The sequence below is a fragment of the Vulpes lagopus genome, chromosome 1 (assembly GCF_018345385.1).
Source record: "Vulpes lagopus strain Blue_001 chromosome 1, ASM1834538v1, whole genome shotgun sequence".
In the NCBI taxonomy this organism is placed as follows: Eukaryota; Metazoa; Chordata; class Mammalia; order Carnivora; family Canidae; genus Vulpes; species Vulpes lagopus.
Genome location: NC_054824.1, coordinates 68546128 through 68572873, shown reverse-complemented (window position 1 = coordinate 68572873; position 26746 = coordinate 68546128). Strand labels below are relative to the sequence as shown.

General features: G+C 56.4%; 1 protein-coding gene across 1 annotated transcript in view; it reads right to left on the bottom strand.

Moving 5' to 3' along the window:
• Positions 1-5732: 5732 nt before the first annotated feature.
• Positions 5733-26746, bottom strand: part of TEAD3 (TEA domain transcription factor 3) — a 22093-nt gene continuing 1079 nt past the window's right edge. The window contains exons 3-14 of the mRNA XM_041748210.1: positions 17707-17958; positions 15947-16011; positions 11245-11307; positions 10448-10459; positions 9715-9852; positions 9555-9604; positions 8923-8984; positions 8194-8327; positions 7870-8043; positions 7608-7748; positions 7377-7529; positions 5733-7244 (exon numbers count right to left, since the gene is read on the bottom strand). Of these exons, the coding sequence (XP_041604144.1) occupies positions 7131-7244; positions 7377-7529; positions 7608-7748; positions 7870-8043; positions 8194-8327; positions 8923-8984; positions 9555-9604; positions 9715-9852; positions 10448-10459; positions 11245-11307; positions 15947-16011; positions 17707-17958 (1358 nt within the window). The 3' untranslated portion in view covers positions 5733-7130. The remainder of the gene's footprint in view (positions 7245-7376; positions 7530-7607; positions 7749-7869; positions 8044-8193; positions 8328-8922; positions 8985-9554; positions 9605-9714; positions 9853-10447; positions 10460-11244; positions 11308-15946; positions 16012-17706; positions 17959-26746) is intronic.

Here is a 26746-nt window from a genome sequence, read left to right as displayed (position 1 = left end):
CTGTCTTGGCTGTGACTGGGGGCGGGGGGGGTGCGCTCTGTGAACTGACAGTGACATTCCGTAGCCGTACACTGATGAAGGAAGGTTCTGGCACCCAGTGTGGGTGGGCCTGTTCTGCATAGTTGTGCATTTGGGCTCTTGGTCTATAGGAATCAAAAAGTTACAAATGGAGATTGGGTTCTAGATTGTTTAGATAGGATTAATCCACAACTTGATTTGCTTGTCTGGCCTCAACCATACCGACGGTAGTGATTTACTCATGTTTGGGGAAACACAAGTAGACCTGTTCGATGCTGCTGAATTCACTGCTGCTGTTTTCTAGGAGTTTATTAGCAAATGGGGCAGAATTAGGCTGTGGGAACTTCCAGGCCCTCCATCCTCCTGACCTGAGGCACTTCCCTGTTGGTAGGTTTGTTTGGTTTTTAAGACTTCATTTTATTCCCGAGATGGGCTGAGGCAAGTTCATCCCTCCATCTTTTAATATAGTTGAAAGGCTACAGACCTCACACTTGGTTTTGGCTCAGGTCATGACCTTAGGTTGTAAGATTGAGTCCCTTGTCAGGCTCCAGGCTGAGGTGGAGTCTCCTTTAAAAAAGGCTAATCCAGGGCAGCCTGGGTGGCTCAGCGGTTTAGCATTGCCTTTAGCCCAGGGCGTGATCCTGGAGTCCTGGGATCCAGTCCTAAATCGGGCTCCCTGCGTGGAGCCTGCTTCTCCCTCTGCCTGTCTGCCTCTCTCTATCATAAATAAATGAAAAATTAAAAAAAAAGGCTAATCCAAAGCATAAATAAAATGTACCTCAAAACAAGCTCGAACAAAGAACACAAGGCTTTTGCCAAAGATCTTGGGGTGGTTTTCTTTTTTCTATTTTAGCTTTTAATAATTTAGTAATTTTGCTTACAGGTAAAATAGTTACAATCTAATCTTGGGATGAGCCCTGAATTTGGTTTCTCAAGGTTACTGGGCATAGTTGCTCCTTCTGGTCTGTTATTACAGTATTAGGAGTGATAAAATACCTAGGCTTGTCAATGTTCCAGATGGGTAAGGAAAGGGAAAAGTTGGGGTATAAGAACTAGCTAGGGGGGATCCCTGGGTGGCGCAGCGGTTTGGCGCCTGCCTTTGGCCCAGGGCGCGATCCTGGAGACCCGGGATCGAATCCCACGTCAGGCTCCCGGTGCATGGAGCCTGCTTCTCCCTCTGCCTGTGTCTCTGCCTCTCTCTCTGTATGACTATCATAAATAAAAATAAAATAAAATAAAATAAAAAGAACTAGCTAGGGGGGCAGCCCTGGTGGCGCAGCGGTTTAGCGCCGCCTGCAGCCCAGGGCGTGATCCTGGAGACCCTGGATCAAGTCCCACGTCGGGCTCTCTGCTGGAGCCTGCTTCTCCCTCTGCCTCTCTGCCTCTCTCTGCATTTCTATGAATAAGTAAATAAAAATCTTTAAAAAAAACCTAAAACTAAAAACTAAAACTAGAGGGCAGCCCAGGTGGCTCAGCGGTTTAGCGTCGCCTTCAGCCCAGGGCCAGATCTTGGAGACTCGGGATGGAGTCCCACCTCAGGCTCCCTGCATGGAGCCTGCTTCTCCCGCTTCTCTCGCTTCTCCCTCTGTGTCTCTCAGGAATAAATACAAAATCTTAAAAACAAAAAGAACTAGCTAGGATCTATTGTGCCTGGGTGGCTTTACTCTGTTGAGTGTGTCTGCCTTCGGCTCTGGCCTCAATCCCAGCTTTGGGCTCAGGCTCTGTGCTCAGTGGGGAGTCTGCTTCTCCTCCCTGCTTTTGTTCTCTCACTCTCAAAATCTTTTTTTTTTTTTTTTTAAGATTTTATTTATTTATCCATGAGAGACAGAGAGAGAGAGAGGCAGAGACACAGGCAGAGGGAGAAGCAGGCTCCCTGGGGGGAGCCTGACGTGGGACTCCTGGATCCCGGGATCACGACCAGAGCCCAAGGCAGATAGATGCTCAACCACTGAACCACCGAGGTGCCCCTCAATAATCTTAAAAAAAAAAAAAAAACAACTAATTAGGACCCAGTGCTATTGAAAGGAAAAGGTTTAGTCACAGTGGAAGTTTATCAGAATGTTGGCCATGCTTAATTCTGGGAGGAAAAAAAATTATCTGGGATTTTCTGAAGTTCTTTAAGATTCTGAGAGTGCTTGAGAGCACAAGCTGGGTTAGAGGGAGAGGCTGACTCTCCTGCGAAGCAGATAACCTGACACAGGGCTCGATTCCAGGACCTCAGGATCATGACCTGAGCTGAAGACATTTAATGAGCGGAGGCACCTAATCACAAGACAGAAGACATTACTAAAGAAAATCAGATATTTTGATGACTGGAGGCATGTAAGCAGGTTACAAACGTGAATACACCTGCCAGCCTCCTGCTCTTAGGCACTGAGTACAGCAAGAGAGCAGGTCTGAGAGCCATGGGGCGGAAGCCTAAAACTGAAGTACCCCCTCAAGTTGGCTAAGATGGGTCCTAGCTGCACCTTAGCTGCCAATCCTCAGGGCGTCGGGGGGGGGGGGGTGCGGGGACAGGGGGTCTGAGCCAAGACCAGGGAGACGTTTCTGTTCCTACCAGAAACCCTGCTGTCCTGACAATAGCTGGAGCCAAGGGTTTCCAGGGCGGTGTCTCCTGACCTCACTGGATGCGAGGAGACCAGCCACGTAGTTGCCTGCAGGCAGGGCCACTCCGGGCGCCTGAGTTTGAATCCCAGTTCTCCCATTCAGGAGGCCCGGGAGCCTGTGGAGCCAGTCTATTCTCTAAACGCTGTTTTCTCACCTGAAAGCGCAGATGATGATGCTTAAAAGACCGTAGTACCAAAATCAAAGCATGACACGCTTTGCAAGGTGCCGGGCACTTCGTACTCAAACGGCAGCTGTAAGCGGGCAAGCCCGCGGGCTGTGCACGTCCAGGGTGGCCCGCGCACAGGGAGCTGCTCGCCTAGCTCGCTGGGTTTAGGTGCGGATGAACGATGAACAGGGAGAACAAGGTGGCTTCAGAACTAGTCATGCCCTCCCGTTTGAAATGAGCCAAGGATTAAACATTTTTAAATAGATTTGGAAACTCTAGGGGAAGGTAGTGGATACCTTAGAAATACTCGGGAACTTGAGGGGCGCCTGGGTGGCTCAGTCAGTTAAGCATCTGCCTTCGGCTCCTGTCCTGGTCCGAGGTTGAGCCTGTCCTGGGCTCGCGGCTCCACGTGGTCTGCCCCTGCCCTCCCCACTACTGTGCACAGGTGCGTGCTCTCGCTCAAATAAAATCTTAAAAAAAAAGAAAAAAAGGCCCAATTTGGGAACTTGAGCCTTCCTGGATTATTGATTTGAATCACCTGGCTTTAAAACCCACTCATTCTATCAAGCCTTACGTACTGGGTGGGGGTCCTTAAGAACCAACTATATTAGACAAAGCTGACTCACTCCTTCCCGCGGGGCTGTGGGGCATCTGGAGCCCTGGTGCCCCCTCTCCAGAAGCCCAGGGCCGGCAGGAAGGAAGGGGACGCAGAAGGGCAAGCAAGCAAACGGAAGACATGTGTGGAGGCCGACTGAGCCCGCCTCTAATGAAGGCCAAGCTAGTTCAACCAAGCCCCAGCTTCTGGGGCGATGAGCCTAAAGCTCAGTGGCACCCGAGTTAGGATTCAGGCTTCAGCTCTCTGGGAGCCCGTCCTCGGGCATCTGTGATGCGGGGAAATCAAGAGCCCCGTGAAACCTCACACAACGGTGCACTCCTCCCTCTTCCCTGGGAACATCAGAACAGAAATGGGGCAGAAAGAAATACAGTCCCGATCTTTGGGGTCCATCCATCTTGGCCCCTCCTTACGGCAGGGGAGAGCCACAACCAGGAGAGGATCCTGGGCTTTGGGCTCACAGGACTCAGCCTTTTTTTTTTTTTTTTTTAAGATTTTATTTATTTATTCATGAGAGACACAAGAGTGGGAGCGAGAGAGGCAGAGGCAGAGAGAGAAGCAGGCTCCAGGCAGGCAGCCTGATGTGGGACTCGATCCCGGGTCTCCAGGATCACCTGAGTCAAAGGGAAGCGCTCAACCGCTGAGCCACTTGGGTGTCCTAAGGCTCACCTACTTATATTCTGGTTCCTTCCTTACTTTGGGACCTCAAAACTAGTTATCCCTGACCTTTGGTTTGTTACACTGTATAGGGGGGTAGGTGAGGAGGTAGCAGGATGGGGTTGGGGGGAGACAAGGAGGCCAGCCCTATTTCACCTGAGATTTCTGCATGAGACCTACATGATTCTAAAATAAATTACGCGAACACTGTCATACTGCTGACTCTGGGAATGTGAAGGCAGTGACACACGTGACGATGCCTCAACAGCACCCAGTAGATATAATTAACCATTAGTCTAGAGATGAGATTTTGCATCCAGTCCCAGGCCTGGTACATGGCGGGTTGTTCATAAACCACTTTGACTCCAGGACCCCACTCACCTGCCTGGGGCTCCAGCACTGTCCCCATCCTGCAAGTGACAGTCTGGGGTCCATCCAATGCTATGGACTAAGACAAAAGACCACCTGATTATTTAAATAGTCTACCAGGTGCATGGACTTGGGAGCCAGGCTAACCAGATTCAAATCTTGGGTGTAGCCAGTGACTGACTGGGTGAAGAGAGCGTTTAACTTCAGTCTGTTTCTCCATCTGCAATCTTGGAGGTTGGACCAGAATGATCTATAAGACTCTAGATTCTGGAGTAAGGCTGCCAGATTTAGCAAATGAAAATACAGGATGCTCACTTAAATTTGAATTTCAAGGACACCTGAGTGGCTCAGCCGGTTAAGCCTTCGGTTCAGGTCATGATCCTGGAGTCCTGGGGATCCTGGAGTCCCGGGGAGTCCTGGGATCAAGCCCCACATGGCGGGGGTGGAGGGGGGGTTGGGAGGGGAGTAGAGGAGTGTGTGTGTGTGTGTGGGGGGGGGGTCCCTGCTCAGCGGGGAGTCTGCTTCTCCCTCTGTCCCTCCCCTTGTTTGTGCTCTATCTCAAATAAATAATCTTTAAAAAAATTTTAAAACATTTGAATTTCAGGTAAACAAGGCATGTCCCATCACCATCCCCGCTCTGTGGTCTCTGCTATAGGAGCAGAGGATGGCTCAGAGGGGAGAGCAGGGCTTCCCCAGGCGGACAAGAACAGGTTGGAATCTGGCTCGGCCTGCAAGCCAGGGCTCATCCTCCTTGAGCTCTCTTTTCTGCTCTAAAGTGAGGACAGGACAGTGAGAACCAGAAGTAGCCACCACGAAGACCTTGGGCAAGTCCCTTCACTCAGAGACAATGCAACAACAGAACCTAGGCCAGCACTGGGCACATTTCAGCACGCGACTTGGCAGGAGGGGGTGGGGGAAAGGAAGTCTGCGAAGCTTTCATGGGCTCTTCGAATCATACCTATTCTGAATGGGGGTTTGGCATGGGGTCCCCCAGCACAGATGGGGCAGGGTAGGGTGACCGACCAGGCCCTAACCTGGCAGAAACACCCACACGCGGGGAGTCCGGGTGGCTCAGTGGTTTAGTGCTGCCTTCAGCCCAAGGCCTGATCTTGGAGACCTGGGATTGAGTTCCACGTCGGGCTCCCCACATGGAGCCTGCTTTTCCCTCTGCCTGGATCTCTGCCTCTCTCTCTCTCTCTCTCTCATGAATGAATAAACAAATAATCTTAAAAAAAACAAAAAAAAAACACCCACACGAAACTAATCCAACCCAGAGAGGTCTGGCACACGCTGGACACACTATTAACCCACAAACAAATAACTTTAATTTTTTTCTTTTTCTTTTTTTTTTTTTTGAGCAGGAGCCGGGCCTGGAGGGCCCCTACCCCAGCCCTGCGCCACATTTACGATATAACCCATCACAGCTGGATTTAAAAAATACACAAAAAAATATAATATACATTATAAAACCTAGGTTGAGTTTGGAAGTGGCCTGAGCGATATGCAAACTGTGAAAACCTGCAGGAAGCTCGGGGGCGGGCAGTGCAAGGAAGGGAAGGGGCACAGTACTTCATACGACACTCATGAATGCCCAGAGGCGGCCAGCGGACAAGCCACGCTGGCCAAGGGGCTTGGTGGTTGGGAAAGGGCAGCAGGGGAAGGGTTGACCTTCAGTCCCAGAACTGGGTTTGGGGAGCTGCTGCTCCAGGTCTGGGAGATGGAGGTGGAGACAGACATAAGGGAGTGGTGCCCACCGAGGATTCACCAAACCCAGGTCTTGGGCATTTGAAAATATCAAATCCTGCTGCTACCCCTTGTCCCTAGGACACTGGTCAGCCCAGGGGCCTCCTCCCATCAGGATGGTGCCGAGGGGCTCAGGCACCGGCTCTGAGCCAGGGCAGCTTGGAGGCATTGGCATAGGTGGACAGGGGACACCAAACAGGTGCCAGGTATCTGCTGCGCCTCTTTTCCTGCCAAGTCAGAAGCAGCTGCTCCCCTGGGAGGAGGCCCCCAACTTGTGCTGGCCCTGGGCCCCAGAACAGACCATATCTCCCACCCACAGCAGCTGGCACTCCCCCACACACCAGGGAGGTAGTGTAGACCTGGGCTCTGGGGCCAGGTGGCCCTGGGTGAGAATCCCAGCTCTGGCCCACCCCTTGCATGGGCCCCTCAACTTCTCGGGATCTCAGCCCATCACAGGAGACACCAAGACTCACACTCCCCTTGCATGGTCTGACAATGGCACCAGGTGCACAGGGGGCCTAGCACCAGGCCCAGCACACAGCAGGTGCAAGAAAGTGGGGGCCTCTCTCTCTTCTTCTCAACCTAACGCCAACTCAACCCTCTCCTTCCCAGGGCCTCTGCCCTGGGACCCCCTTGGTCTCCATCCCGTCCTCCCCTGCAGGCCACACATGCCGGAGCCCGAAGGGGTCCTCTCACTCACTGGAGGCCGGGCAGAGCCGGGGGGTGTTCAGTGGCCAGGGCAGGCTGCCCCCCCGCGCTGAGCCCTCCTCTCTTCTCCCACAGTTAAAGCGCAGAACAGTGGCAGGGAGTGTGTGTGCTGGGGGTGGGGTGGAGGCCTCCTGGGTCCTGGGCCCGAGGCCTGGCCGGCAGGGGAGTCCTCAATCCCAGACCTCCGGCAGGGGGCCAGGTGTGGAAAGCTGCTTGTCCTGGATCCTGGTGCTGGGGGCAGAGGGGAGCCTAGTCTTTGACGAGCTTGTAGACGTGGTGCTGAGCCCCGTGCTCGCTGGTGGAGACTTCAAAGACGAAAGCGATGACGAGGAGGGTCTCTTGGGAGTCCCGGCTCGTGACCACCTGGGGGCCAGGTAGGGAGGATTCAGGGGGTCAGGAGGCACAGGGCCCCGCGGTGTAGGGGCCGACAAGGCCCTCTCCTTTCTGGACTGCCGTCTCCTCACCTGGCCCCCCCGCCCCCGGCGGCGCCCCCACCTGCAGGATGGTGAAGTTCTCCAGCACGCTGTTCATCATGTACTTCTCGGGCAGGTGCTTCAGCTTGTGGATGAAATTGATCATGTACTCGCACATGGGGGAGCGGTGGATGCGGTACACAAAGCGCCCGTTCTCCAGCCTGGCGTACTCCGTCTACGCAGGGCCATGGGGAAGGCGTCACCCAGAGTGGCTGCTCCCAGCCCTGCCGTGCCACCCTGGGCCCCCACTCACCTCTACCTTCTCCACCACCTGCTTGCCAAACGAGCACACCTTGGTGGAGACGCTGATGGTCATGCTGTCGGTGGAGCTGTACTGGGAGCTGACCCCATAGAAGGCTCCCGGGCCCTCCTGGATGGTGCTGTTGAGGTCGGCCTGGGGGGCGGCGAGCAAGGGTGGTGTCAGGTGTGGGCAGAGGCAGGCCGTTGGGGGTGGGAGGGGGCTTCCACTGCACATCTGGGGGATGGGACTGTCGGGAGCAGAGAGGGCCGCTCACCCAGAACTTGACGAGGAAGAAGGCATTAGGGGGCCCCTTCTCATAGAGTTCCTTCAGTCCACCCTTCTTCTCAGGGAACTTGTCATAGATCTGACGCACGTCCACGGCCTCTAGAGGCGGGTCTGAGAAGGCGGGGTTGGTCTGGCCGATGTGCACAAATAGGTGTTTGCTGTACTGTGGGGAGGGCCCAGTGCGGGGTCAGGAGAGAGCCCACGGCACGGCCGGAGGGCCGCACAGGGATGCTGCCCCAGGCTGAGGGCCCGCACCGCCGCCCAGGTCTCCCCAGGTTGCGCAGACCCTCACCCCCAGCCACAGGCACGTTACCGTGTCGGGGTCTCGCTGCACCTCCATGAAGGCAGAGTACTCGAGGAGCCGCAGCCGGGAGGAGGCGATGGTGCGGTCCTGCCACACGGGCGCAGAGGCAGCAGCTGGGGGGAGCGGGGTCAGGGGCTCGTAACCTGGGAGGGCGAGACGGACCCTCATCTGCATGGGCCCAAGCGCCTGCTCACATATGGGGCTGCCCCAGCGGCACGGAGCCATCATGTGAACTAGAAAAATGGCGCCCTTTTGGGTACAAACACGGGCTGGGTTCCGACCCTCCGCCATGTCTCCTGGTACAGTGTACAACCTGCACGACTGTGCATGGTGGCCCCAGTGGTATACATGGGGGGGGTTCCATATGTCACTGTTAATATGTGTTCAAACAGAAAATACAGACAAGTAAAAAGGGACAAATAATTTATCCAGAACCGCAACACCTAGCCAGAGTGAAACTCTGCTAAGATTTTGGTGTATTTCCATGACAAGAATTTTATAAATATATATAAATCTATAGGATCTTCATTGGTGTGCACTTGTGTAGCAGAGTTCTGGAAGCAACATCATGAAAGGTAAGGGGCCGGTTCCCGGCCTGTCCCAATCCCCTGTAGACACCACCCACTTCTCCCTCCCAGCACAAAAGTGTGCACAGCCTTGGGCACCCTACTCTTCTGAGCAGCCGTGCCAGTGTGGAGGAGCAGAGGGGCGGCTGTGGCAGTCTTGTGTGGAACTTACTGCTGAGCGTTGGCGGCAGGGGCGGCTGGATGGGGTAGGCTGGCTGTGCAAAGGGCTTGATGCTGCAGACAGGAGCACAGCCTGGTTAGAGGGTCATCCCCTAACCCCACCTGCCACCCGGCCCCATCACCTGGAGTAATATCTGGTTTCAACAGGGAGCCAGCCAGCCTCTCTGCAAAGGCCCAGAAATGCACTCTTGACAAAGCTAACTCACCAGCTTCTGGTTTTCTCTATGTTTGAGCTTTTATGAAATCCTGCTGCATCTCACAACTGAGGTGCACGCTTAATGTGCTCTTTCAACACCACCCCGAGAGCGGCTCATTACACTGAGGGCGTGTGTCTGAGGATGAAAGTCCTCTCAGAACTGAGGGAACCCAGCACCCTCCACTCCCCCATGTGCAGACTCAGAGACCGACCAGGAGAGCAACTGGGTGAGGAGTAGCTGAAGGATGAATGACAAGCAGGTGAGAAGGCTGATGAGTGAACAGATAGGAATGAACGGACAGATGCACTGCTGGTGCTCCTCCTTCCTCTATTTTTGAATTGAGACTTTGCTGGAAGCCAGCTCCCAGGGGAAGTCCAGTGGGGCCGCCAGGGACCAGACTGTGAGAAGGATGTCCCACGATACTCACTCCTGAGAGGGTCCAGGCTGCTGTCCCAGGAGAGGGGGGCTGCTCCAGAACTGCAGAGATGAGACAAATCCCAGTGGCCCCTCAGCATCCACGACCCCCACCACAGCCCAGCCCCGAAGTCACCCCCTCACCTCAGCCCCACCTCCCAGGCCCCCTGTACCCGTGAGGAAGTGGAGAAGACGGCCTGGGGCAGAGGGGAGGGCGGGCTGAACTTGTTCTGTAGGACACTGGCAGAGACGATCTGGGCGGATGACATGGATGCCATGCTCTGGAGGGCTTTGTCCTTGGAGACCTGGTCCTGGGGAGCGGAGAGGCCATGTGAGGCTGAGGAGGTGGCAGGGCCAGGCCGGAGACGGGGCTGGGGCTGCCCCACGGCCCCTCCCAGGCCCTCAGACACTGCTGTGTAGGCTCGGGAGAGTCTGGGCCCCTGCCTGGGCCTGTTTCCTAAGTGTACATCACCCCTCTGAACACGGCCCACCGTGAGAAAGATTTTTATTTTATTCCATAACCCGATACCTATCCAAACACTTCCCCTTATGTTGTGTCATGAACCCTCATATTTCCTATTCCGTCTCACCAGTGGCTCTGAGTATCGTCCATGGAGCAACGGCACCAGCATCGCTTGGAAGCTGGTTAGAAATGCAAATTCTCCAGCCCCGGCCCAGACCCACTGATTCAGAAACTCTGGGGGTGAAGCCCAGAAATCTGTCTTCGCTGGCCCTGATGGCAGTTCTGATGCACGATGAAGTTTGAGAATCACTATATTTCATTTTTAAAAAATGTCAGTTGCCAACCTAACTAAATTGATTTCATAATTCATATTTTGAAAATCCCTTGTTAGGTGCTCTCCCTCACCCCCACCTCGTCCCCCAGTGGAGGGGCAGGATACTTACCAGGTTCATGGCCTGTGAAGGAGAGGGAAGGTACATTAGAAAAGGCACAGGTCAAGGCAGGTGTAGGGTGGGGGCATGTCATCTCACCCCCCCTCCACTCAATGGTCATCTGGCTCTGAGTCTGAGGAAGGTAGGGGGGCTCAGAGGTAGCTGTGCACCCTTCCCCCACCCCACTGCTCCCCAGAGGGAGGGCTTGCTGGCTGGGGGTGCCCTGGAAAGGGCAGGATGGAGACCCAGATGGTGGACAAGCTGGTGCCCTGGGTCTGTGCATGCCCCCTGGAGCTGTGATATAGGCACGGGGCCTGGAGCTGGGGGCCCAGTCTGCTGCGCAGCCGTGGAGCAGGGAGAAGACACAGCCTACGGGGGCCCTGAGCCCACGTTCTGAGATCCTCAGCTGCAAAGCAGCCAGGATTGAGCATCCAGTGCAAGAAAAAGCCCACCACAAGGACTGTGCCAGCCAATGCGCCCGGGTCTCCTCCCTGCCCACCCGGAGACCCGGTGCAATTAACAAGCAGCAATTAGGAGGAAGGAGGGAAAGGAAAAAGAAGAAGAAAAGAGGTGGGCCTCAGTGGCCTCTAGACGGTCCTCCTCTCCCTCCACTGTATGTATGGCTGTCCCCCCGGGCTCCTGCTTAGTCCCCAGGGGCCGCAGCCTCCTGTAGCCCTAAGCGGACTTTGGGCTCCATGCTGTCGTATACGTTTGAGGCACCCTCCACCCCGCCACGGCTCTCCCGCTGCCTCTCTGCCCTGTGCTGGGCTCAGAAGACCCGGCCGGGCCAAGTGGCAGGGGACCCCTACCTTCAACTTGGACTGAATCTCTCGAGATTTCCGCCTGGCTAGAACCTGCAAGTGGCTAGAGACCTGTAGAAAGAGAGAGAAAGAGAGAAAAAGAGCAGAAAGGGCAGAAAAGGCAAGAACAGAGCTTCAGCCAGAAAAGAGGCACAGTGGGGCCAGAGAGCTGGCCGCGGCGGAGGCCTGAGCTGTGCAGCGATAGCAGTGGAGGCGCTGAGGAGGGACTGGAGGCCCTAGTCAGGCACCCAACGTACCTTGATGCCAACCTGGTACTCCCGCACCTTCTTCCGAGCTAGAACCTGTATGTGGCTGGACACCTAGGGGCCGCCCCGCGCCCCGCCAAAGAGGAAAACACAGACAGTGAGGAGGCACAGCATGGGGTGGCCATGGGCAAGGAGCATCCCAGCCCTCGTCTCTGGGACCAAACGGAAGCAGGGGGAACTATGGGGCCCTTGTGAGCAGACACCCCTGAGCCCTGCCAATTCTCTGCTCTCTTCTTGGCCTTATTTTGATCAAGAGCCTACAGCAGCCTCCAGGACCACCATGTACACTATCGTTGTTCACCGCACAAGAGGACCTAACGCAGGAAGGACTAAAATCTAGCCCAAGCTCTGCTGCTCAACTTATGTGCCCTGGTGCTGGGCTGCATCTGACCCAGAGGAAGGGTATCTTTTTATCTTTCCAAAATGGATGACTTTTTCTCACTGATATCCTCAGAAGAGACCATTTTTTTTCTATTTTTTAAAGATTTATTTATTTATTCAAGTAATCTCTACCCCCAACGTGGGACTCAAAGACAACCTCGAGATTAAGAGTCACATACTCGGGATGCCTGGGTGGCTCAGTGGTTGAGCGTCTGCCCTCGGCTCAGGTCCTGGGATCAAGTCCCACATCGGGCTTCCTGCATGGAGCCTGCTTCTCCCTCAGCCTATGTCTCTGCCTCTCTCTGTGTGTCTCTCATGAATAAATAAATAAAATCTTAAAAAAAAAAAGAGAGAGAGTCACATACTCTTCTGACTGAGACAGCCTGGTGCCCTGAGACACTTTTCTCTGATTGGCATCTCCAATGGCCACAATGTTCCTGCTGGCCATCAGATTATAGTAAGGGCCATATCCACTGCCTAAGTCCTCGTGTCAACCCTAACAGCTTGCCAGCCTGTAAAACCAGGCCTGGCCCTGCTCCTGCTTTGCTCATCCAGCCTCTTCTCCCAACATGCCTTCCTTCTCCTTGGACTAATATAGTACAGTATGTGCACACATATACATTTACACACACACACACACACACACACATACACGGTTAGTGCTCTTAATATCGTTTCTTCTCCAGCACATTGTCACTAGGCTTCAGAGAAATCATGTCCCTACTATATTCCCCATGAAACAGAAGTGGACACATGGATCCTCTAGGCTGCTTCACGCATTCATTATTGGCAATGGCTGTGAGCTTTCTTTGCAAGTCGTTTTAATCCCCTCAAAGAAACAGTTTCTTTTTAATCATAGACTGAAACTTACTATGTATGTGATGTCCTGCAGCCCAGGGGGTTAGGGCCCAGGGGTGTGTGCCTCATACTGCCTCACCGGGCACACAGGAATCAGATGTGTGTCCTGCAAGACTACTGATCACTTCATATCATGACAATAAGGGACATTTACTGAATGTAGCTATTATTGTTCTCAGCGTTTTACATGTGCGTCATCTGACCTCTACAGTAACACTAAGAGGTCAGTACTAACACTATCTCTGAGTTACACATGATGAAACCAAAGCACAGACAGGTTAAGCATCTTCCCCAAGGTCACACAGCTGGGGCGTAGAGCTGGGATTTGAACACAGATAGCCTGACTCCAGAGAACACTTACTCCACCACCAAGCTACGCTACCAGGATTCTTTTGACCCTTAGCACAGAGGACCACTGCCAAATGGTCAAGTCTGTGACAGCTGGAAGTCACATGGGACTTAATCCTAAGGTAATATTTAGCTGTTTTTCCAGTATGGAGGCATCGTACTTCCTATTAATTGCTGTAAGTATCTATAAAAACACTAACCCTGCATTTTTTTAACCAAAAGTTAAATAAAAACCCTTGCCTATCATCTGGTTGTTCTTTGCAATACATAAAGACATGTTTTGTTCTCACAACCATAGGATGCTTATCTATCTACCGACCTATCTAATTTTTTTTATGACTTTATTTCTTGGGGCACCTAGGTGGCTCAGTTGGTTAAGCATCTGCCTTCAGCTTGGGTCATGATTTTAGGGTTCTGGGATTGAGTCCTCATCGGGCTCTCTGCTCAGTGCGAAGTCTGCTTCTCCCTCTCCCTCTGCCCTTCCCTTCCTAACACAGACTCTCTCTCTCTCTTTTTTTTTTCTCTCTCTCTCTCTCAAATAAATAAATAAATAAATCTTAAAAAGAAAGAAAGAAAGAAAGAAAGAAAGAAAGAAAGAAAGAAAGAAAGAAAGAAAGAAAAAGAAAGAATAAAGTTAGAGGAATGCCACCTTTGCAAAATGACAAAATTCTTAAATTCTGAGCTTGCCTGGGCTGCTTTGTGGAATCGCACTACACGGCCAGCCTTCCTGAGATACCCAGAAGCAGGTACATTGTTGCTCTGCCTTAAGAGGCTCTGCTACCTTCCTTAAACCTCAGGTCACAGTGACTGAGCTTAAAGGTCCCTTAACCCCTTTCCACTCTGACAAACAGGTTCCTATGAACATTTCTTTTGAGTGAAGCAGGAGACAGTGCCCTTCCCCCGTGTCTGAGATGGCTACTTAGAGGAGGAATCGTCTTCTTCTTCTTCTTCTTCTTCTTCTTCTTCTTCTTCTTCTTCTTCTTCTTCTTCTTCTTCTTCTTCTTCTTCTTCTTCTTCTTCTTCTTCTTCTTCTTCTTCTTCTTTTTTCTTCTTCTTCTTTTCTTTTTCTTCTTCTTCTTCTTCTTCTTCTTCTTCTTCTTCTTCTTCTTCTTTTCTTTTTCTTCTTTTCTTCTTCTTCTCCTTCTCCTTCTTCTTCTTCTTTTTTTTTTTTTTTAAATAAGTAAGCCCTACACCCACTGTGGGGCTCAAACTCACAGCCCCAAGATCAAGAGTTGCCCACTGTACCAACTGAGCCAGCCAGGTGCCTGGCTTTTTGTTTCTAAGATGTCATAATAATTGCAACAGCAGCGGCACATTTTTCTACAGCGCTTGGTCTGTTCTAAGCATCTTCACGTATTAGCTCATTTAATGGCTGAGGAACAGAGGCTAAGGGGCAAAAGTGCCCTTCCAGTAGGTGAGGGTATTTGAATCTGGCGGTTTGATTAATCAGTCTCCTTCTACAGCCTTCTACAGCTCCAGGGAACAGGGCCTTGTCAGGTTCCCTTCCTGTATCCCTAGTGCCTAGAACACAGTAGCTCCATAATTTGCTCAATGAACAAATGCTGTGCAACACGAACTGGCCCCGGGAGAGCAACTCATAAATGCCTGAGCAAATGGGGGCGGTTCCTGCTCCCACACTGTGGGGGTGGACTCAGAACCTTCCTTTGTCACAGTGGGGATGCGACTGGCTTTGTCACCGCACCCATGGGGAGCTGAGGAGCTGGGTGCAAGGTCCAAAGCCCACTGGAGAGGGAGGGTACAAGTGTGGAGGATCAGAACCAGTGTCTGGTCCTCTAGTCTCTGCGCACAGCCTGTCTCTCTCCCAGGCACCCCACACATAGGCCACCCCAACCAGCTCCCTGTCCGGGTTCCTGTCAGTGCAGTGCTGCCCACCCCCCAACCGGGGCCTAAGCCACCAATCACCTATCCCTGCCACCACCGCTACCCTCACCTCTGCCATCATGCAGGCCGCTGGCGCTGTGGTCCCTCGTCCCTGCCTCTGCCCAGCCCTCCCTGAACCATTGCTCCAGCTGCTCCATGGCCCACATTCCTCGACAGCTGCCACTGCCACTCCCTGTTCTACTCCCTTCCATGGCACCCAGCTGCCCCGAGGGGAAACCTGTCCCTCAGGCCTCCAGCCAACCTCTCTCACTATCCTCAGCTCTCCCCACCTCTCTCCCCGCCACTCTGTGGACTGACGGCTCTTTCCCACCCAGTACGTTCAATCCTGGATTTACCACCTACCAGCCAAGTGACACTGATGAAGTTACTGAACTTCCCCATGATTCCGTTTCTTCCTCTGGAAGATGGGAGATAATTGCTAGATCTACCTCCTGAGATTCCTACCAAAGTAGGCCCCGTGTGGGTTCACAGTGATGCTATGTGTATCCAACTTCTTCTGCCTGCAAGTACCTTCTCCCCTTCTCTCTGCCTGGCTAAATCCTGAATTCCTTCTTACAGATGCATCTAGAGTGTCACCTCCTGCATAAGTCTGGGCAGCCCCACTCCTGCCTTTCCCTCCCTGGTCCAGGTTGGACACCTGTCCGGCAGCACATGCTCCTATCTTGGCCATGCTGCCCTGCTCTGCACCCATCTGTCACTGTGACCAGCTGTCTCGCAGCCTGGCCAGGGTCAGGGGGCTACACCGGGCAGTAACCATGCCATGTCGCAGCTGCCCCATGGGGTTCGTCCCCGGTCCAGGTGAAGAGGGCAGAGCCCCTTTCTCTAAGGCAGCAGGACAAGCAGCCCGGGCAGGTGAGGTCACTCGGGAGAGGATGGGTGCCGGGAAGGGGCTGAAGGAGGCAGCTGAGGGAGGGCGGGCCTGGACAGAGGGCACATAGCATTAGTCCTCTCCCTACCTGTTTTCTCGTCCGGGTCTTCCCGGTCCTCAATTTAATGTAGCGTGCGATCAACTCATTTCGACCTGGATTGGGGCGAGAGAAGAATGAAGAGTGGCCAAGGGGACAGCTGGGAGCAGCAGACCACCCCCACCCCCCGACCCGCCTCGGCCAGCTGGGAAACACGCATGGCTCTCCCCTGACACTGCTCCTTGGCCCTGTCCCCACCCTCAAGCCCAAGGGGCACAAGCAGGGCAGGGGAAGGGTAGCGGGGAGTCCCAGGTGCCCTCCCAAGGCCCCAGGGTAGGGGGGGAGTGGGGAGCAGCAGAATAGCTGGGCTGCTCACTCCTAGCCCCACAGCAGTTCCGAATATTTAAGTGTAAGCATTCACGTGTGAGCGAGGCCTGCTGCAGATGGACCTGCCTGCACACGTCCCCGCACACGGCCCCACGGGTGTCTGAAAGAGTTCTGGATGGGTTCCTGTCCTGGCCGTCCTTGCCAGGAGGGGAGACCCTGGACACGTCCCTTCCCTTCTCTGGTGAGGTGGGCAGGAAGAACCCAATGGTCTCCAACACACCTTCTACACTGACAGCCTGTGTCAAGATGTCCTGGGCACGTCCCTGTGTCCTTGAGCCTATTACCCCCATGTCCCTGGTGGCCAGTGTCTCTCCTGCCCTGTGAGATGCTGGCAGATGCTTAGCCAATGCCTTTTAGCCCCTAAATCCAGGCCCTCAGCCCCCCAACCCCATAACCTCCCCAGAAGGGCCACATTCTCCAAATTCCTCCTCGATGACAGAACCAGCCCCACTGCTCCTCCCTTCCTGCCTGCCCCTCTCCACCCCACTCCCTCCGCCTTGTCTAAACATACCTCGTGGGGCTGCCCTGGCCATCCTGGAGGCAGCCCCTGCCCCGTGAAAGCATCCTGGAACATCTGCCTGCCCCACAAGGGGGCTCTGGGGCTAGGGGTGTGCGTGGCATAGAAGATGGCGACAGGGACCCGGCAGCCCTTACCACTGAGCCAACGGCTCCCTCCTGCATCCCACCATGGTATCGGCCCCTGGGATGCCACAGGCTGAGGGCCTGCCCCACTCGGCCATAGGCTGTTAGGGAGGACTGGAAGGAGCTAGCAAGGAGCTCCCAACCTCCAAAGGGTTGAGTCATCCCAAAAATGCATCTCCAGGGGAACCCTCTCGGGGCTGGACAAGAGGGGGACATTCCCTTCTGGGGGCACATGGGAAAGGTAGCAGAGAGTGGGCCAAAAGAGCAGGAAAGACTTGGGAGGGGGTTGAGAATGCAGGACCCCCCATATCTCTCCAGGCCTCTTCCTAATGCAGGCCCTAGTCACAGCAAGGCCCCCCCTGCCCCACACCCACGTGCTGGAGGGAACTGGCCAGGAGGGACACCCCAGCTGCCACTCCTCGGGCTTCCCCACACGCAGGGAGGGACCCTCTCTCAGGCCTAGCCCAGAGCACACAGCACTGACCCAGTTTCCTATGCCCACTGAGTCACCCTGAAACCTGCAGGCCAGCAGGGGGACAAGAGGAGGAGCAGACGGGGGTGTCAAGGTGTGGGCCCCAATCTGGCGGAGGGGGCAAGCCTGGCTTGTTTATGAGGATCCAGACACACAGGCTTACACGCCCAGACTCGCCCATGGCAGGCTGGCGGCCTCGAAGACTTCACCGAACCGGTTGGGTGAGGGGGCAGAGAGCAGGGGGAGGGGCCTAGGAGGGCCTGGCCGCCTCCTCCTGCCCCTCAGTGTCCCTGTGTCTCCCCACACGCACCGTACATCTTGCCCTCGTCTGACAGGATAATCTTGCGGCGGCCGCAGGGTGGGTAGATTGCCAGGGCCTCCTGGAAGCTCTGCTCGATGTCGGGGCTCCACACGCCCTCCGCATCGTTGTCCAGCCCTTTGTCCAGGCCCTCGGGCCCATCCTCCCGGGCCTCCCCGGGGCTGCTGCTGGCATTCCAGCTGTTGGACGCTATTGTGCTGGTTGCTCTGGGCTCTGGGCCTGAGCCCACTGGGCAGCCGGAGCCTGTGGGGCAGACACAGAGGGGTTAGGGCCAGGGCTGTCCTAGATCAGAGCAATAGCCCACTCCAAGGCCTGGTGCTCCAGGGTGGGGTGGGGATCACCAGGGGTTCCACTTATTCAGTGCTATGCAACCTTGAATGAGCTACACCACCTCTCTGAGCTTTGGTTTTGTGAGATGGGGAGAAGGTCTGCCTGAGGTTGTAAGGGTTAAAATTAAATGAGATCATGACAAAGGACCAACCACAACGCCTGGCTCCTAACCCTCAAGACGCAGGACCGCTGGTGATCAGTAACAACAATAATACCTCATATCTACGCGGCCCTTTGGTGAAGATTAAGCACGTGCATATTCATTTAATCCTCAAAACTAAGGCAGGGAGGGCAAGGACTGATACTCATTATTCAGATGGGAAATTGAGGCTCACAAAGTCGTGCTGCTGCCATAGGCATCGTGTTGAGCAGAGTGGAAAAACATAGAAGGGCCTGGTGGGTGTTTCTACAGCTCTCAGGCCCTTCCTCTCAGAGGGGCCTGCTTGGCTCTGACTTTGCCAGCTCCTCCTCCTGCCATCGGCAGCCCCAAACAGGGACCCCCCACCCTCCTCACTCTTCCCCTAGCATCTTCCTGCTGAAGACCCACTGTAGGAAGGGGAGGGCCCTGGACCCAGGAAGGGTGCGGTTTTGACTTCCCTAAAAGATAACTCACAGGAACCCTGCCAAGGAAACTAAACACGGGGCAGGGACTGCCCCGGGAATTACATGGAGGGCGCGATGCTGGCTGGCAAGGGAGCAGCTGAGAAGGTGCCTGGCCCACAGCCTTGCTCAACCCCACCGGCTCCTCCATCCCACTTCCTGTTCCTGCACCTCCCGGCCCCACAGCAGCCCATAAACCACCCACACGCCCGCCCCTGCCCTGGCCCACATTGCAGATGGGCCAGGGCTCTGTAAACTCTGAGTTCCCTGCACACGCCAGGCTCAGTTATTAACTCAGACCACACCCGGCAGTCCCCCCAACACACACAGCCCCAATGCTCACCCTCCAAGCCCCTTCAGCCTCAGACCCTGCATGCCCAGTGGCCTGGGAGCCTCTGAGCCCAAGATGGCTAGATCCAAGGACTTTGCTCTGGTCTGCAGGGGAACCTGGGGTGGGGTGGGAGGTGGGGAGGGCCGAGAGGTGGGCAACCCCTCTGAAGCCAGGAAAGGGAATTCTACCCTCTCAGACAAGAATTCCAGGTCCTGCCAAATGGGCAGGGGTCTTCTGCAGGGGGCCACCTGTTTTGTTTAGGGAGGCTTGACGAGGGTCACTAGTGGCATGGGATGGAGCGGCCCGGGGGGGCCTGAATCGTCAGATGGAAACAGAGCTAAGACTATTGCTCTAATGATGGCACCTGCCATATGGCAGGTACTGTTCTGGGATTTTACACACACTGAGTCATTTAATCCTCACAATAACATGGGGTAGAGACTATTATTAGTCCCACCTTACAGATGAGGAAAGCAAAGAACAGAGAGGTTAAGCAACATGTCAGACACACAGCTTGCAAGGGCTGGCTCCGGGTTGCGAGCCCAGGCGATCTGGCTTCCGACTCCCACCCAAGGGCCTCACCACCTGAGACGAGGACGGAGGCCGGGCCACCCTGAGCCGGCCCAGTGGGGTCCAGGGCAGGGCCCCCCACGCCTCCAGAGCCTTCTGTGAGGCCTCCGAGAGCAGGAGCAGTAGCTCTCCCACGGCAGAGGGCGGCCAGGCAGAGGGCCGCGCTCCCGGATCCCCATCCCCATCCCAGGCCAAGGGCTGAGTGTGCCCGCGCAGGGCCTCTGGGGGCCCAAGGGGAGACGCAGCGCCCCCCGCAGGTCGGACAGAGGGGCGGCAGGAGGGGGCTGCAGGCTCTAAGACCCCGCCCAGCGGAGCCCTCAACCCATCTCCCCGCCATCCTGGCCCGAGGCCTCGCTCAGAGCAGCGGGCCCGAGGCCGGTGCAGGGGCCCGGGCAGCCCCCGGCCTCCCAGCGCAACTGCGCTGCCTGCAACTGCGCTGCCCCCCGGCCCGGCCCGCGGCCTCCCCTCTCCCAGGCGGCGCCCCCCTCCCGGGGTGATGTCAGCCCCGCCCCGCCCCCCGCAGGAGCGCTGTGGCCAAATATGGCGAACACGGCCGGGCCGGGAGCCGGGACAGGCCGGGGGCGGGGCGGCCCGGCTGGGACCCGGCAGCTGGCGGGGGGAGGGGAGCCCGGGGTGGCGGCGAGCCCACCAGAGCCCACCAGACCGGCGGGACCACCGCCCCTCGGCCGCTCGGGGGCACAGGCGACACGCGCTTTCTAGAAACAGTCCTGTGGGCGGGGGCGCCAAGGCAGGGGCCCCACGGGTGACCCCCGCCCCCCACGGCCAGGCACAGGAGCAGGTGTGCCGCGCGGTGCCCGGATGGAGACCCCAGTGAGGGTGTCTGTACCCCGGGGCCCGCACAGACCCAGGGGGCAAGGCGGGCGGCGGCTGCACCGGGCAGGGGCCTGAACTGGGTCCCTATCCTGCTGCAGCGCTCGGGTCGGCCTGAGGCTCTGGTGTTCCCAGTTCCTGCCGCGAGACTGGTGTGTGCCCACCCTCCTCCCCTCCGGCCCTCACGCCCTGGGGACCCAGCTTCGGGCCTGGCCCTTCAGACAACTGCAGGCTGGCCTGGGCCAAGGTGGCTCCAGCCCAGGGCAGGGTCCCATCCAGCCCCTACAGAGCAGGGGGGCAGCCGCCCACCGTCCAGAACCTCTGTGCGCTGGGCTGGCCCACCAGGAGCAGTGGGAGACAGGGAGGAGGGCCCAAGTGAGGGGTGAGGGGTGAGGGCTGGAGGCTGGGAAGAGTCTGGGGGTGGGGTAAAGACAGGGAGACAGACCCGGACAGGCAAGCAAAAAGACAACAGACCGGGGAGACGAGAGAGTGGCAGAGAATAAGGGGTAAACCCCTCCCCCCACAAAACCTTGGAGTGAGACCCTCACTTCCAGTGAGAGACCCAGAGAAGGAGAGATCCAGAGAGCAGCAGGCGGACAGGACAGGGAAGGTGCTAGAGAGAGAGCTGGATCCAGAGTGGGGGCGGGTATCACGACCAACAGACCCAGACAGACAGAGACCCAGATCCCGAGAGAGGGAGGCACACAGTGGAGGGGGGTTAAAGGGGCGGGAAGGGGGCATATCCATAAAGTCAGATAAAGTCAGGCAGTGAGGGAGGGGGGAGAGGGAGAGAGAGAGAGAGTGTGTGTGCATGTGAGCCGACAAGAAAACCCAGAGTTCAGAGCAGATCTAGAAGGAAGGAGTGACAGGGAAGCCATTGCTGGGGGCCAGGTGGGCCCCAGCAGGGCCAGAGCCAGGATGTCCCACTCCTGTCCCATTTGTTCCGCCCCGTAGAGACCACCTCCCGTCTTGGTGTGCAGAGGCCCGTTATTACCACAGGCCACCGGCCTCCTGTGGCCCACTCCGCCTCTACCCGCACTCTGACCAGCCATTCCTGCTTCGCCTCTTGCAGAGCCCTCAGCCTTCTGAGGTCAGAAGGTGCCTCTGGGCGGTGGCAGGGAAGGGAGCAAGGAGGCTTGGGGGCCCCCCTGCGGGGAGAGAAGGGGCCCCTTGCTGCCCACTCCCCGCCCTGGGGCCAAACTGCTAGAATAACTGGCTGGACAGCTCCAGGGAGGGAGGCCAGAGCTGGGCAGCTGCAGGGGCCCTAGGCCACCACCAGCCCCCAAGCCCTGCAGCCTCCAGACCCCCTGGCCCTACACCTCCCTTTCAAGGGAGGGGAGGGGAGAGGCTGACAGCTTGGGCTCCCCCAGACCTCTGCCCTGGACAGGGATGCAGATAAGGCAGGTGAGTGTCGTCCCAATGTCCCCCTGCCACTCCCCCTTCCCAATCAGGCCCCCTGGGAGACACACTGAGCCCAGTGACCCTACTGGGTCTTGTGGCCAGCAGCTGTGCACTCCAGCAGGGACCACAGCCCCCCAAAGTGCTCTCATTTGGGATGAGAACACCACTCAAAACGCAAGAGGATTAGTGAAATCAGCAGTTGCATCCCGAATCTCCTGGGCTGGGCTGACCCACCAGGGGGTTGAGCACAGGGAGGGCAGTTGATGAGGGTGAAGGGAATCTCCCCACCCCCTCTGCCTTTCCCCTCTTCCTTCTCACCCGCCCCCAAAGCGGGGCCAGCTGTTCTCCAGCTGCCAGAGGCTCCCACCCTAGAAGTAGCCATGCTCCGGGTGGGACCGGAGAGGGGGCAGGAGGGGGATGGTGTCTGCCTCCAGCACAAGGACCCCTGAGGGACCCTGCCAAGTGGCCACACCCTGCCAGGCTGGGGAGGGAGTACCCTCCTCCCTGGAGCAGGGTAGAGATTTTTACAGGAGGAAGCAATTTGCAGAGCCCACTAGGAGGGAGGTGGGGAGGCCTCCTCCCCGCTCTCCCACTTATTAATGTGCTTCCAATTTGGGAATCAAGACTCTCTGCACCCACCCACCCCCACACTCAGGGTACAGGCTTCCTGGGGACCAGAGGAGGCAGGCCACCCCCCTAGGCTTTCTTGTCCAAAGCTCATCCTCACTGTCACTGCCACCCCCCACCAGTGTAGGAAAGTGGGAGATAGAATCTCAGAGCCCTCAAACTTCCGCAGAGAGAAAGGCCCACTGCCCAGATGCTGTCTCATTTTTTTTTAAGTAATCTCTATGCCCAACATGGGACTCGAACCCACGACCCCAAGATCAAGAGTCACACACTCCACCGACTGAGCCAGCCAGGCACTCCCTGTCTCATCTTGCCCCACCCCAGTGAAGGCCAGGTGTCCAGTTCATGGGTGGGGGCGGCAACCAATGGGTAACTTGGTAAAGCGGGTTTCACAGTTGTCCACTGACATGCCCATTGGTCCCCCCTCACCCTGCCTACGCCCCAGCCCCTGGGACTCTGCGTCACCTGCTGAGCTGCCACCAGTCATTCAGCCAATCCCCCACCACTATGAGAGTCCCAGTGTCCTCTACAACACACACACACACACACACACACACACACACACACACACACACACACGGGCTTCCTTGCAGCCCTCCTCTCTCAAGTACACACTCAACCGCCCAGCCACTGTCCTGCACATTCTCAGTTACCTGCATCTCTATCCTGTTCCTTTTTAAACTTTTTATTGTGGTAACATACACTTAACATCGAATTTACCATTTTAACCATTTTTAAGGGCACCATTGAGTGGCGTTAAGGACTTCTCTGTTTTTAACAGTTATCTTTTTCATGGTCCTCCACATGGATGCCCCAGGCATCAGGGTCAGAAGCCCCCAAATTTATGACAGAGCATGCCTGGCCCAGCCTTGATGGCTGTCACCCACACTGTCCTCCGGTCTCAGGCAATCACAGATAGTGCTCACACAGAAGCCAGTCTCGGGCACACCTCGCAGATCCTCTGACGTGCGGGGCTGCAGGGCAGGGTCTGGAGCTCAGGGTCACCTACACACCTTCTTTCCCACTCTGCATTTCATACAGATGCTTAGCACCACGTCACAGTGCTTTCTCCTCACACACACCACAGATTGTCCTAGTTTGACGGAGTCATATACAGTCGCACGCGCAGCCCGTCAGAGTTCCTACAAACCGGAGGCCACCTCGTAGGCTGTTCATACACACACACACACACAGTTGTCACACCACAGCATTGAACATCACACAGAATGGTACCCATTCTGCTTCTGACACACACAGTATCCAACAATCACTGCATCCCTCACACGCAGAGCAACAGGATCCTCTCTAGGGTCAGACATAGGCTCACTTGCTGGTCTTTCAGAAGCCATGTCCCCCGAGATGGCCACTCACATGCACAAGTACAGCTTCTTTCACACACACACACACACACACACACACACGTCATTCATGGTGGTTCCCACGTACAGACAGTATCAGCCACATACACCAGTGTTATAAAGTCACAGGCAGTGCCACACACAGCTTCTCTCCTGTATAAGTCCAGCCTCAAATGCAGTCACACAAACTGGTTTTAGCCGGTTCTCTCACACACGCACACCCCCCTAAGCAGTGTCACCCACGCAGAATGTCCCACTCAGTTTCTCTCTCACACACATCCAGCGTCACACACGGTTGCACTCTCATTTCCCTCTATCACTTCCTGTCCTTTCGGGCCTGGCAGGGAGCACAGGAAACAATCAGCACTCTAGGAAACCTCAAGGGCTGAGGCTTTGGGGACCTGTGAAGGGACAGGGATTCTCTGGCCTCCTGGGGGACCTTCGAGGACAGGTGAAGTTCCTTTCTTGCCCCTCTCAGATCCTCCCCCCAAGGGGCAGCACCTCTCCTGCAGACAAATGTAGGCTGGCGCGACACCAGGACAGAGGGGAGGGCAGGGCAAGGCCTTGAGGACTGGACTGAGTGTGATCTGCTGACCTCTGACCAGAGAGGCTCCCACCATGGGCCCAGGGCCCATGAGAGGTCCACAGAGACCTGGACCTCACGCTTCTGCAGCTTCCACGTGGGAAGAAGAGACGGCCACCTCCTAGCTACCGCCGTGGTAAGCTGCAGCATTTAGAGCCCTCATGGCTCCCTGGCAACCTGGGGTCTGGTACTCCAGAGCCTTCCCCCACCGTCCTCACTGTGGGTGGACCCCTCCGCTCCTCATCCCTTCCTAAGGGAGGTAGCGGGCAGGACTGACAGCTTCGGTTCCCTTCCAGCTTCCACACTGAGCCCTGTGGGGCTCTCTCAGGCAGAGGGGGCAGGCCATCCAAGTGACCTCTCAACACAATTCACCTGGGCCAGCCTTGCCAGACCCCGGGGCCACTTCAGAGGGCAAGGTCCCCCAGCTCCACCTGGCTTTCTTGTCCCTGGCTACCTGCTACCCACAACCTTTTCAGCCACACTCTCCTCAGTCACCCCCTGGTTTGTCCTCATGTTCTTCCTCAGATCACTGATCACCCACTCACCTCTCCAGACCTCACCAGGTTCACGTTCCATAATGGGAGAAGGAAGGCCCACTGATTAGAAGGCTGAGACTCAGAAAGGAGCTCGGAGATAAGGGACCTGAGAAGTCATTCCGAGCAGGGAAACTGAGGCACAGGATGACAACAGGTACTTAAAGGCCCAGCTGGGACCAGATCTCTAATTTCTTGACTCCCTCTTTGAGAGGTCGCCTTCTGGTTCTAACATTTCAACTGGCAGAAGGCACAGGCTCTGCAAACCTGAGGGCAAGGGTGGGAGCACGGAGACAGACACAGATGGACAGATGGACATGCACGTGCGCACATACACACACAGCCCTGTCCTGCAGATCACTGACCATCCTACAGAGCCATTCCCCAGCCCCAATGCACTAATTAGCATTATTATTCCCTCACTAGGGAGAGGTAGGGGGGAAGGCTCTAGAAGTTGAGAATCCCATTGGCTCTTAGTCTCTCCCTGAGGAGGGGGCATCCAGGGCCCCTGAAGTCACCCTCACCTGACAGCCTATTCCTAGAAGATACATTGGTCAATCCCCTGCCCACAGAGTGAGCAGGGATCCAGAAAACCACAGAGCCACGTCCTGGAGTGACACCCTCCTGGGGGAGGGTCTTAGAAAAAGAGCTACAAGAATCTGGAACTGAGAGAACATAATCCCCCCCCGCCCACATGTCCAACTTTGGGGGACTGTGGATTTCCTCCTTGCCCCAGGCTGCCCCGACATTCTAGCTAAGGAGGTGTCTCGGCCCCCTGCACTGGGGTGGAATATGTATACATAGAACCAGGCCATATGAGACGGGATACATAAGAGCCACCATGGGCTCCAGCCCCTAGAGCTGTGTCCAGTCCCTACCCCCATTCCCTGCTTTCCTGGACTACAAGTCCAGGCCTGACCTGGTTCTGCCTCTACCTGGAGAGAGAGAGAAAGCACAAAGGGAGGTGCCCCCTGAGAAGCCCTCCCCCAAGGCCTCATTCCCTCTAGTCCAGAAAGAATCTCTGAGTCCTGGATCAGGGCCACTCTCCCAAAAAGGTGATAGAGTGGGGGCTCAGTGACACTGCCCTGGGGCCTGGCTAGTTGAAAACCAGTTACAGACAGGCACTCTTGGCCTTCCCTCCCCAGGCAGGAATAAAGGGCATGACAGACAATAGTGGTGGTGGTGGTGGTGGTGGCGGTCCTGGTGGGGACAAGCCTCCTTCAAACCCTCTAAAGTCTAAACAAGGGTTCTGAGGAAGTGTAGGGAAAATAAGGCCCCAAAGCCAGCCCCCTTTGGAACCAGGCTCCTAGAGCCGTGGTCTGGAACTCTGAACCTCCACCCCAAGCTTAAGCCCCTGCCCCTCAGGGGGCACACGCCCTGGGCGCGTAGCTCTGCCCCCTAACACCCTCCACGATCCAGCGCAGCCACCAGGCACCGCGCGCAGCAGCCGGCCTGGGCGCCGGGAGGCCGGGCGCGAGGCCTGCGTGGAGCTGGGGCCGGGCGGGCTCCGAGAGAGCGCGAGCCGGGAGTCCAAAGGGCGGCGGGCCCGGGACTGGGAGTCCCGGGTACGAGCTCCCGGTGGCAGGCCCTCCAAACCGTGCGGCCCCCAGACCCCTGCCTCGACACCCCAACGCGGACGCTGGGACAGGCGATGGCACCGGGGCAATCTCGGCACCCCGACCTCCCCCGACCGACTGGTCCGGGTCGCGGGGGGGGTGGGGGTGGGCGGGGTGGGCGGGGCTTCCCGGAGAGCTCCCCCCCTCCCTCTAAACTTCCCGGCACCCAGATCCGGGGCTCCGGCTCCAGCTGGACAATAGCTGGGGGGACCCAGGCCCCCTCGAGTGCTCCCCAGTCCACAAGCAGCCAA